The 15,028-nt window shown below is 50.8% G+C and overlaps 2 protein-coding genes across 4 annotated transcripts in view; one reads left to right on the top strand and one right to left on the bottom strand.

Annotated features, from left to right (window-relative positions):
* The window catches only part of LOC100679830, a 69,652-nt gene that overhangs the window by 28,515 nt on the left and 26,109 nt on the right, over positions 1-15,028 (bottom strand). The window contains exon 1 of one of the 3 annotated variants that reach the window (XM_031927821.2): positions 3,231-4,661. The exons of 1 other annotated variant lie outside the window; for it this stretch is intronic. In XM_031927821.2, coding sequence (XP_031783681.1) covers positions 3,231-3,266 — 36 coding nt within the window. In that variant the 5' untranslated portion in view covers positions 3,267-4,661. Of the gene's footprint in view, positions 1-3,230; positions 4,662-15,028 lie in introns of those variants that run through there. One more of the 3 variants, XM_031927818.2, reaches the window with a different exon arrangement.
* Positions 2,513-13,392, top strand: LOC103316864. The gene is made up of 2 exons (XM_032601053.1): positions 2,513-3,492; positions 12,875-13,392. Exons 1-2 carry the CDS (start codon positions 3,269-3,271, stop codon positions 13,137-13,139), a joined length of 489 nt encoding a protein of 162 aa, XP_032456944.1. The 5' UTR covers positions 2,513-3,268; the 3' UTR covers positions 13,140-13,392.

The following is a 15,028-nucleotide window of genomic DNA, read 5'->3' as shown; positions in this document are numbered from 1 at the left end:
AACTAGATACACACGCATATAACGTGTGAGATTTTCGTGAATAATGCATATATATATATATATATATATATATATATATATATATATATATATATATATATATATATCGGAAGCTGCAGAGCGACGTCATCTCGCTTTTTGCGCTGAAACTTACTGCTGTGGGAATTACGTATACGGACGCGCGGGTTTTGAATGGGCCGATATTCCATGGGCGCATCCCGCCTACTTCGTCGTCGTCTCTTCTTCAGGTAAATAGGAAAGAAAGCGGCGCCAATTTAAACGCTGCGGGCTTGCATGAGGGTATGAGCGCGGAGTCTTCCTCATTTTTTCCGTTTTCTTCTCTCTCTCTCTCTCTCTCTCTCTCTCTCTCTCTCTGCCGCCGCTAGCTCGCTTTGTCGTCCGTTTAAAGGGACACTCCTCTTTCTCCCGGGGGATTATCCGTGAGCTAACATCCGACGACGATTTTTCTCTTCAAAAGAGAGACACGGCGTTTGTAAAACGTCTACGTTTTTCCTTTTCTCGCTCGCTCGCGCGTGTAGACGTAACACGAAAGTCATTAAATTTTTCTCCTCGAAAACACGCGCGCGGCGGCGGGGACGATAATTTTACTGATGCAGTAATAAGATATACGAAAGTATATATGCGAAAAAGGCAGCGAATTGATATTCACTCTCCGGTTTGCAGCACAATTACACTCGCGAGCGGTGAGCGTGTAATCGTCGAAAATTCAGGCCATCATCATCAGCATCGTGATTTACGCAAAATTTTCGGCGCATTTAAAGTCGCATTAAACGCGATGTCGTCGCCGGCTCGCTCTTCACTTCCGCCAAGTATATACATTACGTAGAGCAGGAGAGCGCAAGAGAGAGAGAGAGAGAGAGAGAGAGAGAGAGAGAGAGAGAGCCAAGGTTAATGGCGATGGATTTTTCGTGTCGCTCGCGCGTCTATTAAGTCATTACGGGCTTCTCTCTCTTTCTTACATCTGTCAGAACGTGCCTCGAGCCGAGCAAGAGTCTAGCGGGGAGTCGTTGAAAGTTTCGCGTGACTTTGACAGTTTCGTGTGAGAAAACCTTCCCTCTCTCTCTCTCTCTCTCTCTCTCACACACACTGGCAGGCAGCTTAAATTAGTTTGTTGAAGTTTACGCGAGACGTACGGTTATAGCCTAATGCTGTGTACACCGCGCGTCGCGTAAATATTCTAACGAGAAAATGCCCGTGTGTTCGCTTCTATATTATGCGCTAGAGACACGAGCGAGTAGAGCTTATATACTTTATCATCGAGAAATCGTCCGGGGCTTCTCTTAAACAAGAGAGAGGCGTGTGTTATTAAAATTTCAGCGCTGCGGAGAATATTCTGCACGGGGGGGGGGCGCATTATATTCAGAGAGAGAGAGAGAGAGAGAGAGGCCTCTCGAAAATTACATCAATTACGCGCAGCGGAATTAAAAAGAAAAGTGCAGAGCGCTTGCTTACCGCTGTAGAGCCGTAAAATTGATGCCAATTTCGCGTTTCCCGAACAACAATGCGCGCACAGAGAGAGGCTGCACAGGAAGGAAAAAATTGCCGTCTGCTCGATATACACCCTCGAGGAGGATGAGGAGGTAGACGACGTTAATTGAGGATATAGTCGGCGACAAAGTTAGTGTGTCGTGTACATTGTCGGCGCCGCGCAGAGCAGAAAGAGAGAGAGAGAGAGAGAGAGAGAGAGAGAGAGAGAGAGAGAGAGAGAACAACTCGCGCATTATATACATCAGAGACGTGTACGTAATACAAAGGGAAGTGTATCGCGAGAGAGTTGAGTCAGCAAAAAATGGCGACGATCCGTACACGTTTGATTTGTGTCGGCCATTGCACGACTCGGTCCATTAAAAGCGCGGAGAGAAAGGCTTTTGTCTCGCTCTTTCTCTCTGCCGGCGGACGCTCGAGAAATTCGGTCTTTAATTGAGCGCACTTGCGTCACGTCGATTGAAACGTTCCGATGGCCCATTGTGCCTCCTGCATAACTCTCCGCTCAGCGGCTATGGGATATACCGAAGAGAGAAATGACGGAGCCGCGCAATTAGCGCAAGCGGACATTTTTACGAGTGGAAAAAAGCTTCCGCAGTCCATTATACAAACACACTCGAGTATGGCGAGAGCAAACATTGTAAAAAGGCCACTGCGATGGAAAACTCTCTCCCTCTGCGCGCTTTTTTTCCCGTTCGCACACACAATATACCCGCGGAACGCTCGTAAAGGCATTTACAACCGCGAGCGCGCACACAGCTTTTATCTTACCCGCGCGCGCACATTCAAATAACGATCGATGCACATCCATTAAAAGCTCCAAGCTCGCCTTAACCGCGCGCGAGCGACTTTTGCCCATACGCGAATGAGGGAGAGAGATACCTGTACGCGCTCGCGAGAGCTGTTTGATTTGAATGGCCGCATTTGAATAGGCGCTGTGCTCCGAGAGAGAGAAAGAGAGAGAGAGAGAGAGAGAGAGAGAGAGAGAGAGAGAGAGAGAGAAAGAGCAACATTATACTACCAAAGTCCGAAAAAAAGCGGGCGCGAGGAGGGAAGACACTATTGTATACCGATCGCGCGCCGGGTGTGAATGCGCGTTAAACGAGCTGGATTTATAAAACTCGCGCTGGGCGCAAATATAAACAACAATATGCAATCCCGGCGAGTATTGTCCAGTCAATGCGAACTAATAAGCAGCGGACTCGATTTCTCTCTACCTACCTACTCTCCTCCTCCTCTCCTCTCTTTCGTCACGCCGAGATTTTACACGGCCGATAGCGCCAGCGGCCGCAGAGAGGAGAGACTTTCCTCTATTGTTAGGCCTCGTGTGTCGTTATGTAGTCGCAGCGCTAATCGCAGCACAACTCAATCTTTTCTAGCCGCGCAGTCTCTATACACGCGCGAGGAGTTTTAATGGGGAGGAAAAGCCTATTCGCAAAAGTCTTATCGTGCGCTTTGTTTTTCGGCGCGGCGCGGTTATATTTACCCGCGGCGCAGAATGGCTCGTTAATAAGTTACACGGAGTCATTGTTAGCCGAGGAATCTTGTTCGACACGATGTTGCCGCGGCTGCCGTTTTGTTGCTCTTCCTCTCGGTGTAGGTATACCGTGTGTTGGGTGCACACGAGAGATAGAGACTTGAAGGTAGACGCGGGAGGATTATGGGTATACAGAGGGAGAGAAAATAAAAACAAGTCGCAATAGAAAAAACGTACGTGTACTCACACTCAAGTCTTCCATACTGCAGTTCCCGAGGAACATGAATGCCTCCGCGCGTCGTTATCTTCCGTGGAGAAAATAAGGACACCGCGCGCGCCGCTCTTGACTCTCTTGCTCTCGATCCTCCTTACAACGCTCGGCGTCCGACGCTCGTCGCCATCGGAGCAGAGGCAACAACAACAACAACAACAGCAACAACAACAACAACGAGAAGAACGAGGCCAGCCAGTCCACGTGCGCAGCTAACCCACGACATCGGCTTATTTACGTAACGTAATTCCCAACACTCGCACTATAACCTCATCTCCTCGCAAATCCGCACACTCGCGAGACTAGAGGAACGGAACGCCGGCCTCGAGCCGGACCACACACAGGCATTCAAGTCTCCTCTCTCTCTCTCTCTCTCTCTCTTGCTCACTCCTCTTCGCTCGGCCGAGAGATTCTGTGTGTCGGTGAGTATGTACGTGTGCGCAGGTACTCCCCCACGGGAGGAAAGATGCGCTCCTGCGATTTTGGCAATCAGCCGGCGATTGTCCAATTACGCGGGCCTTATCCCGTGCACGAGCGATCCTGCATAAGCAGAGCCAGTCCCGTTGCCGCGATCGTCGTTACGTATTATCCTATATTCACTGGGTATGAAGCGGAGCAATCACCGGATCGTTCGGCACGAGTGCGTATACACACCGCTTGGTTATACTTCTTCCCTTGATGCACACAAGCGAGCGCAGCGACAACAGAACGCAGATCCGAGCCGCTCGGCGCAAGCCAGTCGACTGACTGCTGAACTGCTCTGGCGCTCACTGCTCACAGCTCACAGCCGCTGCGCCGCGCGCCGTAGGGAGACTCGCTTTGCGGAGTAGATCTGTTGGTGGGGGGAAGTCGCCGACGGTTTCCCCGAAGGAAGCGCGCCGCGAGTAGGGGTTCGCTTGTATGTTTTCTCTCTCCTCCACCTCCTCAGCTCTTCCTCCGTTTCTTCTTCTTCTTCTGCTTCTTCTTCTTCTTCTTCTTGGGATGCATGCATGCACGGGAGGGTTATGCGCTTCTCTCCCTGCTTATATAGCTCTATACGTGTGTATTTACGAGCGGGCTTATCGCGCTGGATATTGATTTCGGCTGATGGCCAGATCGGAAACGCCGCGCGCGGCCGATCTCGTAACGCACGATGGGCGGATTCGCTGCAGTCGGGGCTGATTATCGTTATTATTGCATAGCGAGGGAAGTGGTGATGAATTTTTCAGCGCGCGAGTTTGTTTCTTTAATTGCGCGTTCCGCGGACTGATCGATGCTTCCGCGGCGAGAGCTGGGGCGATAAATAAAAAATTCATTAAGCGCGCGCCGGCTTTAAATATGCAGATGCGCGTGAGAGGGGGATGCGTGTAGATTTTATCGGATTGTATTTATATCAAAAATTCGATTGCCCAGAGCGCGAGGATTTATCGCGATTAGTCGGAGAGGGAGCGAGCGAGCAAAGGGGGGGGGGGGCGACTTTTAATTTTTCGGGAGAGCTCGCAAATCACGCTCAGCAGCTCGCGCGCAGATCGAATTAAAAGTTGGCTAATCGGGACTGATGCGCGCGCTCGCTCCGCGGAGAGACTTTTTTCTCATCAGCTCTCTCCGAGTTTGTACAACATTCCATTTCATATCTCTCGCGGGTGCAAACAAAGTCGGAGTAGTGCGGCGGCGGCGGCGGCACGTTCTCGTATGTATAGCGACAAGTGCAGCGGGCGGCGGCAGGAAAAATCTCTCGTGGGATACCTGCGTATATTCCATCGGAGAGGAAGATAAAAAAATGTTTACCTTTCCGGTTTTTTCTCCGCATTGTGTGCACAGTACACCGGCGCAGGTTTCTCGACTTGATAAATATTGCGGAGATCGCGAGGCGTGCGCATGAAAAATTAATTTAATAAAGCCGCGAAAGTGGGTGTTAAGCGAGAGAGAGAGAGAGAGAGAGGTATGAGCGCGCGGGTATATCTCGATATCTGATAACTCGAATTATGGCTTCATGAAATTGTCTGCGGCTGCGAAATTGCAGAGCCGTCTCCTCTCGCTCCGAGCCGTCGTCGTGGGGGAGCAGTGTGTGCGGGTGACGCGCGATGCAAATTTCGTGATGGAAAAAGAGGAATTTATGTATACACCTATTGCACGCGTAATGAGAACGAGTCTGCACTTGATGAATATGACGATTCGACGCTTTTTTAATTTGTCTCTCCGAGGCGCTGCAGGGATTCGCGTTTTCTTTTCGTTCTCGCGTCGGCGGTAATCTCAGCGAGAATTTTAATTAGTCGCTAATGTTTCTTGGTTTAAAAAATAATAAACGTATACATAAAGGAAGCTCCATATCTCCCATATTGATTTTCGAGCTAGCCATAAGCCATCACAACTAACAATCGTCTTCTTCATTAGCAGGTGACCGCACGGCAAACTTCCCGTACCATATCGGCGTCAAACTCACAAGCCGCAGAGGGTATATACATAGAGGAATACAACTCCTCTCTCTCTCTCTCTCTCTCTCTCTCTCTCTCTCTCTCTCTGCCTGCGCTCTTCGCGTCGTGAATCACTGAGTGCTGCTGCTGCAGCTGTTGAAAAATCGAAGCGCTCGCGAGATAATGCGTCGGGCTGAAGCTAGGCCGTATAACAAGTAACAACAGGTTCGAGAGTCCCTGTAGGTACGTGTGCATACGTACATACATACTCTCGGTGGAATAAGACGCGACGGCTGTGTGTGTACGTATCGAGCGTGCTCCACAGCGATGATAATATCCTTTCCGCGGAGGACGTATGCGTGCACATCTCGCATATTCTTATAATATCCTGCGCGCGCAGTCTGTGTGTATGTGTGTGTCTTGTATGATATAAATTATAACTGCGCCATTTCCGATGACGCTTTCCTTAATTGGCGGGCTTTTTGTCCCGTAACGGCAGCGCCTAATTCCTTCCCGACACTCTCTCGCACTTAATTAATTAATTTCAGACGGCGCCGTAATTTTCCGGCTGCTCTTATCGGCGCTGAAAATCTCTCGGAAAAAAGAGTGCTGCCGCGGCTAGAATTTTTATAGCCGGGGATTAATGGCTCCGCGCAGCGCAGCGAACGTCTTAATCCTTAATGGCTCGCTCTTTCTCTCTCTTCTCGCGGTCCTCGAAATTTAAATTCCCCGCGCCGTCGGCTAATGGCGAATCTAATGCGTTGCGGGAAAGAGCGATTTAAAAAAGGAGGGGGATAATTGCGCGCGCGGTGTGAAAAAATCGGTCTAGCACTCCTTTTGTTGCCATCAGTGGTACATTGTGCGAGCGAACGCCGGGTTATACCGCAAGAGAGAGAGAGAGAGAGAGAGAGAGAGAGAGAGAGAGAGAGAGAGAGAGAGAGAGCGCGCGCAATTAAGGTAATGGCCTTCCGCGTCATTTTAATAACGATCGAATCGAAGCTTTTAGCCTCCGTGTGTGTACACGCGCTTTCGACTATAGTCTCGATGACAAATGACTCGGGTATGCCTCCGCGTCTAATTAACCGGTGCATGCAGCAGCAACGGGGGACACTTGAAATTTCCGCCTCGAGTTACCGTTTTCCGGTAGTCATTAGAGCCGCGGCGATATGCTCAATATCGATCCACGAGCGCCGATAAGTACGAACCCGAGATTTGAGCAATTATGCGCGTCTCTCTGTATACGTGTGTAGTGCGGAGAGTCCCCCTTCTGGAGAGCGCGAGAGGAAACACAATGGCGATAGGCGATCGAAATCCGAGCGCGGCGCAAGGCCGGCGATCGGTACGTCGCGATCGAGTAACACAATAGGCTCTCTTCCTATTCTCCCCCCCCCTCTCTCTATCTCGTATGCTCTAAGCTGAAAATGAGAGGAGAACTCGCTATCGGATACAAGACGCGCATTCAAATGACTCGGATTCTTGTAACTAGGCGCCGCGTTTACTTTTCTTCTTCTCCTCGGCTTTGTATACTACACTGTATAGGCCGGAGAGAGGATCGAATGATGATGCTGCAGCGGCGCGTGTAATTTCCGAGGTGTAGATTGACCGTGAACCTTTATTGACGCTTACTCGCGCGCGCGGGAGACAGACGTTTTTGATTGAGCCGCATTCTTCGGAGTAAATTGATACTCGCGCTTGGTTTTCCGATTGTTCTCGCCTGACGCTCAGCTATTATCGATCTGGAGCGCTGCATACTGCAGCGGGACGGTATAAGAGATTCTTCCGCGTTGAAATATTCAGAGAGTGTCCTCCGCGTGAATTGCCGTCCGAGCTGCTGCTGACTTTTGATTCTCTTTCAGGTCGGCTCGGCCGACTTGGAATAATTCATGCGGTGCGCGCTGTCGCTAAAAGGCTGATTCGGTTATTCGCTTTGGAATCATAGACGCGCGTAATTAGCCCCGCGGAGAGTTTCGTAATATCGGGAAAGTTGAAAGCGAAGAAAAAAAGTAACACACCTGCACCTGCTGCGGATGTATGGGAGCAAACGTACGCGGGTTGTATATCTCGCGACTCCAAATATTGGTAAAAGCTGTGCTCGCGCGCAGATCGAGAAACAACAACAGCCGGGCGAGCGGTCGTAAAACTAGTTCAAACAATGCTTCGAGATAAATCATCGCCGTCCCTCTCTCTCTCTCTCTCTCTCTCTCTCTCTCTCTCTGGCTGACAAACTGCGCGTGAGATGCACCATATCCCCGAGAAATCCCAACAATTCACACGCGTTTCGAGCTCGCTACTCTTTTTTCCTCTCGCTCGCGACGCGAAGAAGAAGAGGAAGGAGGAGGAGGAGGAGGAGGAGGAGAAGCAGTAAGAGAAAGAGGAAGGGTTTTGCACGAGGGGGAGAAAAAGAGAGAAAGGGCCCACCCCGACGCTCTCTCTCTCTCTCTCTCTCTCGGATATTTCCATAGAGGAGTCGGAGATGGATCATCGTGTGCCAGCGTCGCCCCTCAGCTACTGCACACTCTCGCAGCTCTTCTTCTCAGTACACGTGTAAATCCCCGGCCTGTTTTTCAGCCGCCGCCGCGGCAGCATCATCGCGTGACTTTCGAGCTCAACCCTTTCTCTCTCTCTCTCTCTCTCTCTCTCTCTCTCCTCCTCCTCCTCCCTCTCGCCTTCTTCATCATCATCGCCGAGTCGCGGCTTTTGCTTGCAGCGGCCCGGGGCTTTTCTTCTTTGATTTTGAGAGAGAGAGGATGGCGTCTTTTTTGCGAGACTCGCGAGTTCGTTGTTGCGCCGGGATTTTTCTCTCTACTTTTTCGGATTTCCCTCTCGCGTGCGACGCGAGCTGATCAGGGACTTCCGTCGGCCGTTGGATATATTACGTAAGCGCTTTGTCATTCGGGCTTTCGACGCTTTCCGAGCGCGTTATGTAGCTGACGCGAAGGGGAGTGCGGCTGCCGTGAGTATGTATTTTCGGTGTCGATGACTGATTAGCTTTTCAAACATTTGTCGCGGCGGCGGCGACGCTGACCCCATTCCCGGCGCTTGGCCAAACAGTTGAATTCTACGGGTTTTATCTATATTTACGCATCGTCGTATATCCGCTTGATACGCTATATCTCGCCGGTGATATTTATAAGAAACGATATAGAGCGGACTTTTTATCGCCGACGGAAACAACAGTGTAACGCAATAAAGGCACTTGTAAAGGTATAAGTGATTCATAAAAAAGTGTCGAGCGCCGTATAACCTCCCGAGCAACGACCGACCCGAAATTTACAGCTCTATGAATTATGGATATGCACGCAGTCTCTCTCTCTCTCTCTCTCGAAAGTGCAACTGCAACCAAGCCCGCGCGCCGAGCATTGTCCTGTATAATGCACACCAGCAGCCGAGCACCTTACGCATAGGTATACACTGCAAAGGCAGTAACGTCCTCGAAAAAGAATTTTTTTTCCCGACACGGTGTTTTGACCTCCGAAAATTTACGGTTTTATTGCGCTTCTAAAGCTCGGTGCCGCAACGCGAAACCGGCAAATTAAAACGTCGCCGCCGCAGAATAAGCCAAGAAAGAGAGAGAGAGAGAGAGAGAGAGAGAGAGAGAGAGAGAGAGAGAGAGAGAGAGTGGAAGGCTCCTCCTAATCCCCGGCGATAATCGCGTTCCGAACAGTCAATCAATCACCATAACGAAGCGACCCCCACTCTCGCAACGTATTTATTATCCCCGCGCAAATAAATTACAACTCGTAATAATTTACTGCTCCCTCTCTCTCTCTCTCTCTCTCTCTCTCGGTATCCACGCTGGCGGTGAGAGCAGCCGTAAAAATTTCCCTCAACGCTTGTAAAACCTAATGAGGCCGCGTTATGGGCCTCGATTATGGACTAGAGAAACACACGACCTTCTTCTATTATAACCAGAGCCGAGACTACTCATGGGAAAATCGGGAATTTCGGCAAGTATACAGGAGGAAAAGGAGAGAGGCTGTAAAAAAAGGAAAGTTTTTCTCGAGGACGCGCAAGCGTTGCGTTGCCTCGTAAAATTCATTTTTCTTTAATCTTCGGTTTACCCTTCGGTTTGTAGGTATACCTGTAGCACGCGGGGGAGCGAGACAGTGAGAGAGAGAAACGGAAAAAGTATTGCGCCGTTAAAGTTTGAAAGTTCAGGAAGCCGGGCGCTTTTGACGCATGAAAATTTAACGGCGGCAGATTTCCTATCCCGTATATAGCCGAGCGCAAGCGGGCGAGATTATTTTTCGCGAGTGTGGCGCGGACTTTTAATTTTTAACTTCGCGGAATAGAGAGCAGCGGTAAACTCACACTCTTTTCACGTTACGCGCGCGTTGATATACCGACACACACGTGCACACTGGGAGAAATTCGCTCGAGGATAACGATTGAGTCGCCGAGAAGAGATATAACGAAGGAAGGGGGGTCGTCCTCTACATTATAACCCCGGTCAATTTCGAAAATTGAGCAATTTCGCTCGCTCACGACGCCGCGTAGCTGTATCTTATACATCACAGCGCTCGAAAACGCTTCATTGTCAGCGAGAGCCATTATGTCTCCTCTCTAATACCGCGCACACGTGTACACACGTATATAGGATAGGTGCGCTCGGACAAATGACACCCCGCATTACGCCATATCGAGCACACACACACACACAAACGGCCATGCGGTAATATCCTAGCTCGAACGGCTGTGTTTGACACCGGGCAATCGTCGTCACGAACAACGCTCTCGCTCTCTGTTTCGCGCCGCTAGTTAACGAATTCTATTATGTCCCCTCTCTCACGCGAGCCGTATATGTATATAAAGCCATCACGCGTCCGTCGAAAATTGGCCAGATTCGGGGAGGGAGCGCGCGCCTGTTATATAGCGTAGTGTGTAGAGTAGCCGCAGAATAAGCATCGCCGGTACAACGACCGAAGGGCCGCGCTTGCTCGCTCGCGTGTGAATAACTCGTTTGCGCCGCCGAGAGAGAGAGAGAGAGAGAGAGAGAGAGAGAGAGAGAGAGAGAGAGAGAGAGAGAGCGAGAGCGTAATGACTTTATCTGGCTGGCGGGGCCTTACTCAGCGCTTTTATGCCGCGGTCCGTTTTTCTGGAAAGCCTACGCGACGCTCGCGCGCGTATATTCGAAAAGAGAAGGAGGAAAAAAATAACGTGGAATTCTGGGGTCCCGGAGTTATGACGCGGTTATGAAACGAGTTTCTCACCTGCGGCGGCCTACACACACACGCGCGCGCTTGCAGAGAGAGAGAGAGAGAGAGAGAGAGAGAGAGAGAGAGAGAAGCAGGTGCGGAAACCTGGTCATCGAGCATAATGACTCTATTTTACCGCTCGACGTCGGATTTGCGCCGCCGCCTGTGCATTATACGCCGAGGGGGAGGAGCGCGGAGGAGGGGAAGAAGTGGCTGGTAGCAGTAGCTTCGCTGCCATATGTTTTAGCTCGCCGGCCAGACTGTTGGCGTCGTCCCTCTCTCTCTCTCTCTCCCTTTTACTATACTGATGAGAAATGCGATGCGATATAGGGACGCGGCGCGCAGTGGGACGAGGGAACAAATGTTGTAGCACGCGCCGCCCGAGGAAAAACTCGCCGCGGTCCTCTCTCCCTCTCTCTGCGCCATATAGCTGTTCTCCGTTGTTGGGTTTTATGCCGTACAATGGTAATGGGTAGACGAGCCTCGGGCGATGCGGTATACAACATATACCTATGCATACGTGTGTGTACAAGAGCCAAGAGAGCGAGGAAGCGGGTATTGCGCGAGTAATTGGCGAGAAAGTAGGCGCAAGCTGTGATTTTTTTTCCTTCCGAGCTGGAATTTCGGAGCCGGATGCCTCGAGTGCCTCTGTGGTCAGTGTGCGCGGGATCGTCTAGGCAAGAGGTTTTCGGATGTTCAAAAAACGCTTTCTTTGATCGCGCGCGCGCACTGAAACTACGTTCGTTAAAATTTTAATCCTCAAAAGCGGAAAAAGTTTCGAAACTCGCACGTATATGAACGAGTGTGTGTGCGTGGAGAGATCCTCCCCAGCACGCAAAGCTGCATAATTTTTTAATTTCACAGCCGGCGATTATTTTTTTAATGAAAACGCCAGAAAGCCATTACATAATTCAGTCGCGGCGAAAAAGGCACGCATGCCTCGCTCCAAAGCGTCTCTCGCGCACAATAAAGAAGCTCGCGGAAAATTTACCGCGCGCGTTAAAATAGCAAAGCGTGTACAGCTGCCGTCTCTATAAGCCTCTCGCGCGCTCGAAAAATTCGGGTCGCACATTGCCGCAACGAGATATTTCTGTCAGCCTCGGTCGCGATTATGTAAACAAACACTTTTTTAGAGGTTTCTTGAACCCCGTCGCGTGTATAGAGGGAAACTTTCCCACGTCCCTACACGCGACGGAAAAGTGATTTGTTTGAAAGCTCGGTGAAAAGGTTTGAAAAATAATCGTAGGGAAATTCCTCGACTAGTTAGCTAATTAGAGCCGGAGCGCTTCTGGCCATTTTTCAGCCGGCTGCGCGCGGCACAAATAGTCTCCTCCTCGTTAATAGATTAAAATCCGACCGAGAGAGAGAGAGAGAGAGTATCTATGTCTTCATCAGTCTCATCCCCGAAGAGCAAAACACCTGCGCGCGCGGCGTCCCAAAAAGCTCGGGCGCTATTTTAAAGAGCTTCGCTGAAAAAGTGTGTTTTCCGCGGAAGCGTTCGGATTCCGATGATTTCCGCGAAAAATGAGGAGACTGTCTTTTTGCGCGCGCGGCGGCGGCGAATGTCTCTATTCCCAACTGATGCAGCCGGACGAATTAAGAAGCATCGGGGCCTATGAGTAGTAGCCGGCGTCCCGGCCGTTCTCGGAAACGCTTAATCTCGGGGGTAATGGCGAATTTCTTGCGCCGACGCCGTGTCTCAATTACCGCGTTAATCTACGACTCTCTCTCGTTCGCTCCCTTTCATTGTCCTCTCCTCTCTCTAACCCCCTCGGCGCTCGCACACACGCACACACACACTCGCGCAAGTGTGCGTGATCCAATTAGGAGCCGTAGCTTCCAGCTGCGCGCGCCGTCCTTTTCTCTCTCTCTCTCTCTCTCTCTCTCTCTCTCTCTCTCTCTCTCTCTCTCTCTCTCTCTCTCTCGTCCTCGTCCCTCGCGCGTCGTGTATATAATGCTTGCTTATGCCATTTGTTATACGAGAGAAGGTGCAATCACGCCGGCTAAAATTATAACTTTATTTTTCGAACAGGCGAGATTTTTTGCGCGGCCTGAAGAAGATGTCCGAGGGCGGCGTGAGCTTCGAGGATATCCTGCGCCACGTCATGCGGCATCTGCGAATGACGGAGACAAAGGCGGCGTTCCGCGTGAAGCAGGTACTGCGAGCCGGCCTCGCCCTCCGGAGGATCGAGAAAACGGCCCAGGGCAGGTACAGGCTCCTCGCCCCGGCCAAGCCACCTGGCCTCGTAGTCAGGATCAAGAGCGGCAGCGACGATAGCTGCAGCGACGCCGAATAGTGCGATGGGTGGGGTTATACCGTCTTCTCCTTCCTTTTCTTCCCTCTTTTTTCTCGTTTTCGGAGAGAGGGAGGTGAGCCCTCAATTATCGCGTGCAAAGGAGGCGCCTTTATCGGCCGCGATTTATGGGCCGGCTTATTGGGCCTTGGGTTAACCACTGCTGCTGCCGGCGCTGCTGACCTAACTTTTTGGCACTCTCTCACGTTTTTGGAGAAAATTTTTTCGAACAATAAAGCTGATTTCGCTCTGATGAGATGTTTGCGTTGCTCGAATGCGAGGAAAAAACTGTTTACATAGAGCAGAGAGAGGGAGAGAAAAAAGAGGTGGAGAGAGGTTATTAAGTCGAGTCGTTAGGGAATACAGTGCGCGATGATGTAAGACTTTTTTCGTCCCGCTGAAATTTAGACGGCGCACGAGGGAGCTAGAGCACAAAGGCTTCACTGACAAACACGCGAAGCCGCACGCTCGATAATTTCCCTCGCGGATATAACAGCCGGGAATGAAAAGGCGATTAATAAACCAGGGTACAGAAAAAAAATCTAAAATACATACGACGATCCATTCGTGCCTCGTTTGTATATACATCCCACAGAGAGCAGAGCCAACCCCTCGAGTCTCCCTCTCGCGCCGAATTAATGTCTGTTTGCTAGACGCTCACTCTGGATAAATAAACAAAAGCCTCGTGCCGCACACGTATACCCCCCGGTTTCATCAAGCGCGAGCTCGCGCACGCAGCCGAAGCAATTACACGGCGTGCGTCATTCCGGTAGTTGATCCTCCACCGCGAGAGCCGAAAACTTGTTTACTGACTGAGACGAATGCGCGCGGTGTACGCACGTCTTAATTAAAAAAATTGTTCCGCTTAATAATAGGGGCGTCACCCTATCCATGGCGCTGCATTTTTCAGCCGGTGCACGCGCGGCGCACATTATATTCGCCTTGTTTTCCTCTCCTCCTTTTGTTGCTGCGCAGCAGCAGCTGCTGCAGTGCCAGATACGCCCGGGGAGATATCTCACTCGAAATTTCGCCAAGAGAGAGAGAGAGAGAGAGAGAGAGAGAGAGAGAGAGAGAGAGGCCGCTTTACGATATAGAGCTGACTTTTTTCTTGACGCGCCAACGAGGTTTACGAGAGATGCACGCTCCGCAACAAGTGGTCGCTGCCGCGCGGCTCTCTCTCTCTCTCTCTCTCTCTCTCTCTCTCTCTCTCTCTTGGAAATCGCGCGCGCTGTATTATTGGCTTGAAGTCCGGCCGCCGGCGAGACAATGCCCGCGATGATGTACTTGATTTAATAACTCAATTGCGGCGGGGGACAGAGGGAATATGAGATCCGCTGCCGCAGAGTGGACTCCGAATTCCTGCCGAGTATGGCTACTCCGATGCGCGGAAAAAAAGGAGGAAGAAGAAGCGCCGGCAAAGTCGAGGCCATACGAGAGACAGGTTTGGCGGGAAGAGAGTATCGATTTCTTCGGTACCTGCTGCTGCTGCTGCCTCCGCTGCAGTATATATGCTACGCAGGGGCTCTAGGGCACGCGCGCTCGGTATAATTGCCGGCGGATTTATGCCTCGGCGCGTAAGATATAATTGCCGGGGCTATTAATATTCCCCGGCAAAAAGTGCCACGTCAACGGCACAGGACAACGGAAAACGTTATATTATTGTCTCTCTCTCTCTCTCTCTCTCTCTCTCTCTCTCTCTCTCTCTCTCTCTCTCTCTCTCTCTCTCTCTCTCTCTCGCTGTTGAACATATACAAGCCTCGGGCGGGCGCGTTCCTTTCAAAACTCAATCTCGGAAGCTGCCCAGCTCGGGCCTGACTTATATCCATATCTTGCACTTCGGGGGGCTCGGAAATATGTTTATTGGCTTGTATACGCTTATCGAGCTGTTTAGC

The sequence above is a fragment of the Nasonia vitripennis genome, chromosome 1 (assembly GCF_009193385.2).
Source record: "Nasonia vitripennis strain AsymCx chromosome 1, Nvit_psr_1.1, whole genome shotgun sequence".
NCBI classification, from domain to species: domain Eukaryota; kingdom Metazoa; phylum Arthropoda; class Insecta; order Hymenoptera; family Pteromalidae; genus Nasonia; species Nasonia vitripennis.
This window is presented reverse-complemented; position numbering and strand designations above follow the sequence as displayed.

Bases quoted from the DNA above. Each gene is read 5' to 3' on its own strand.
- LOC103316864 (XM_032601053.1), top strand. From the start codon at position 3,269: ATGCCTCCGCGCGTCGTTATCTTCCGTGGAGAAAATAAGGACACCGCG. The intron at 3,493-12,874 runs GTAACGTAATTC...TTTTTCGAACAG, and splicing joins CACGACATCGGCTTATTTAC to GCGAGATTTTTTGCGCGGCC.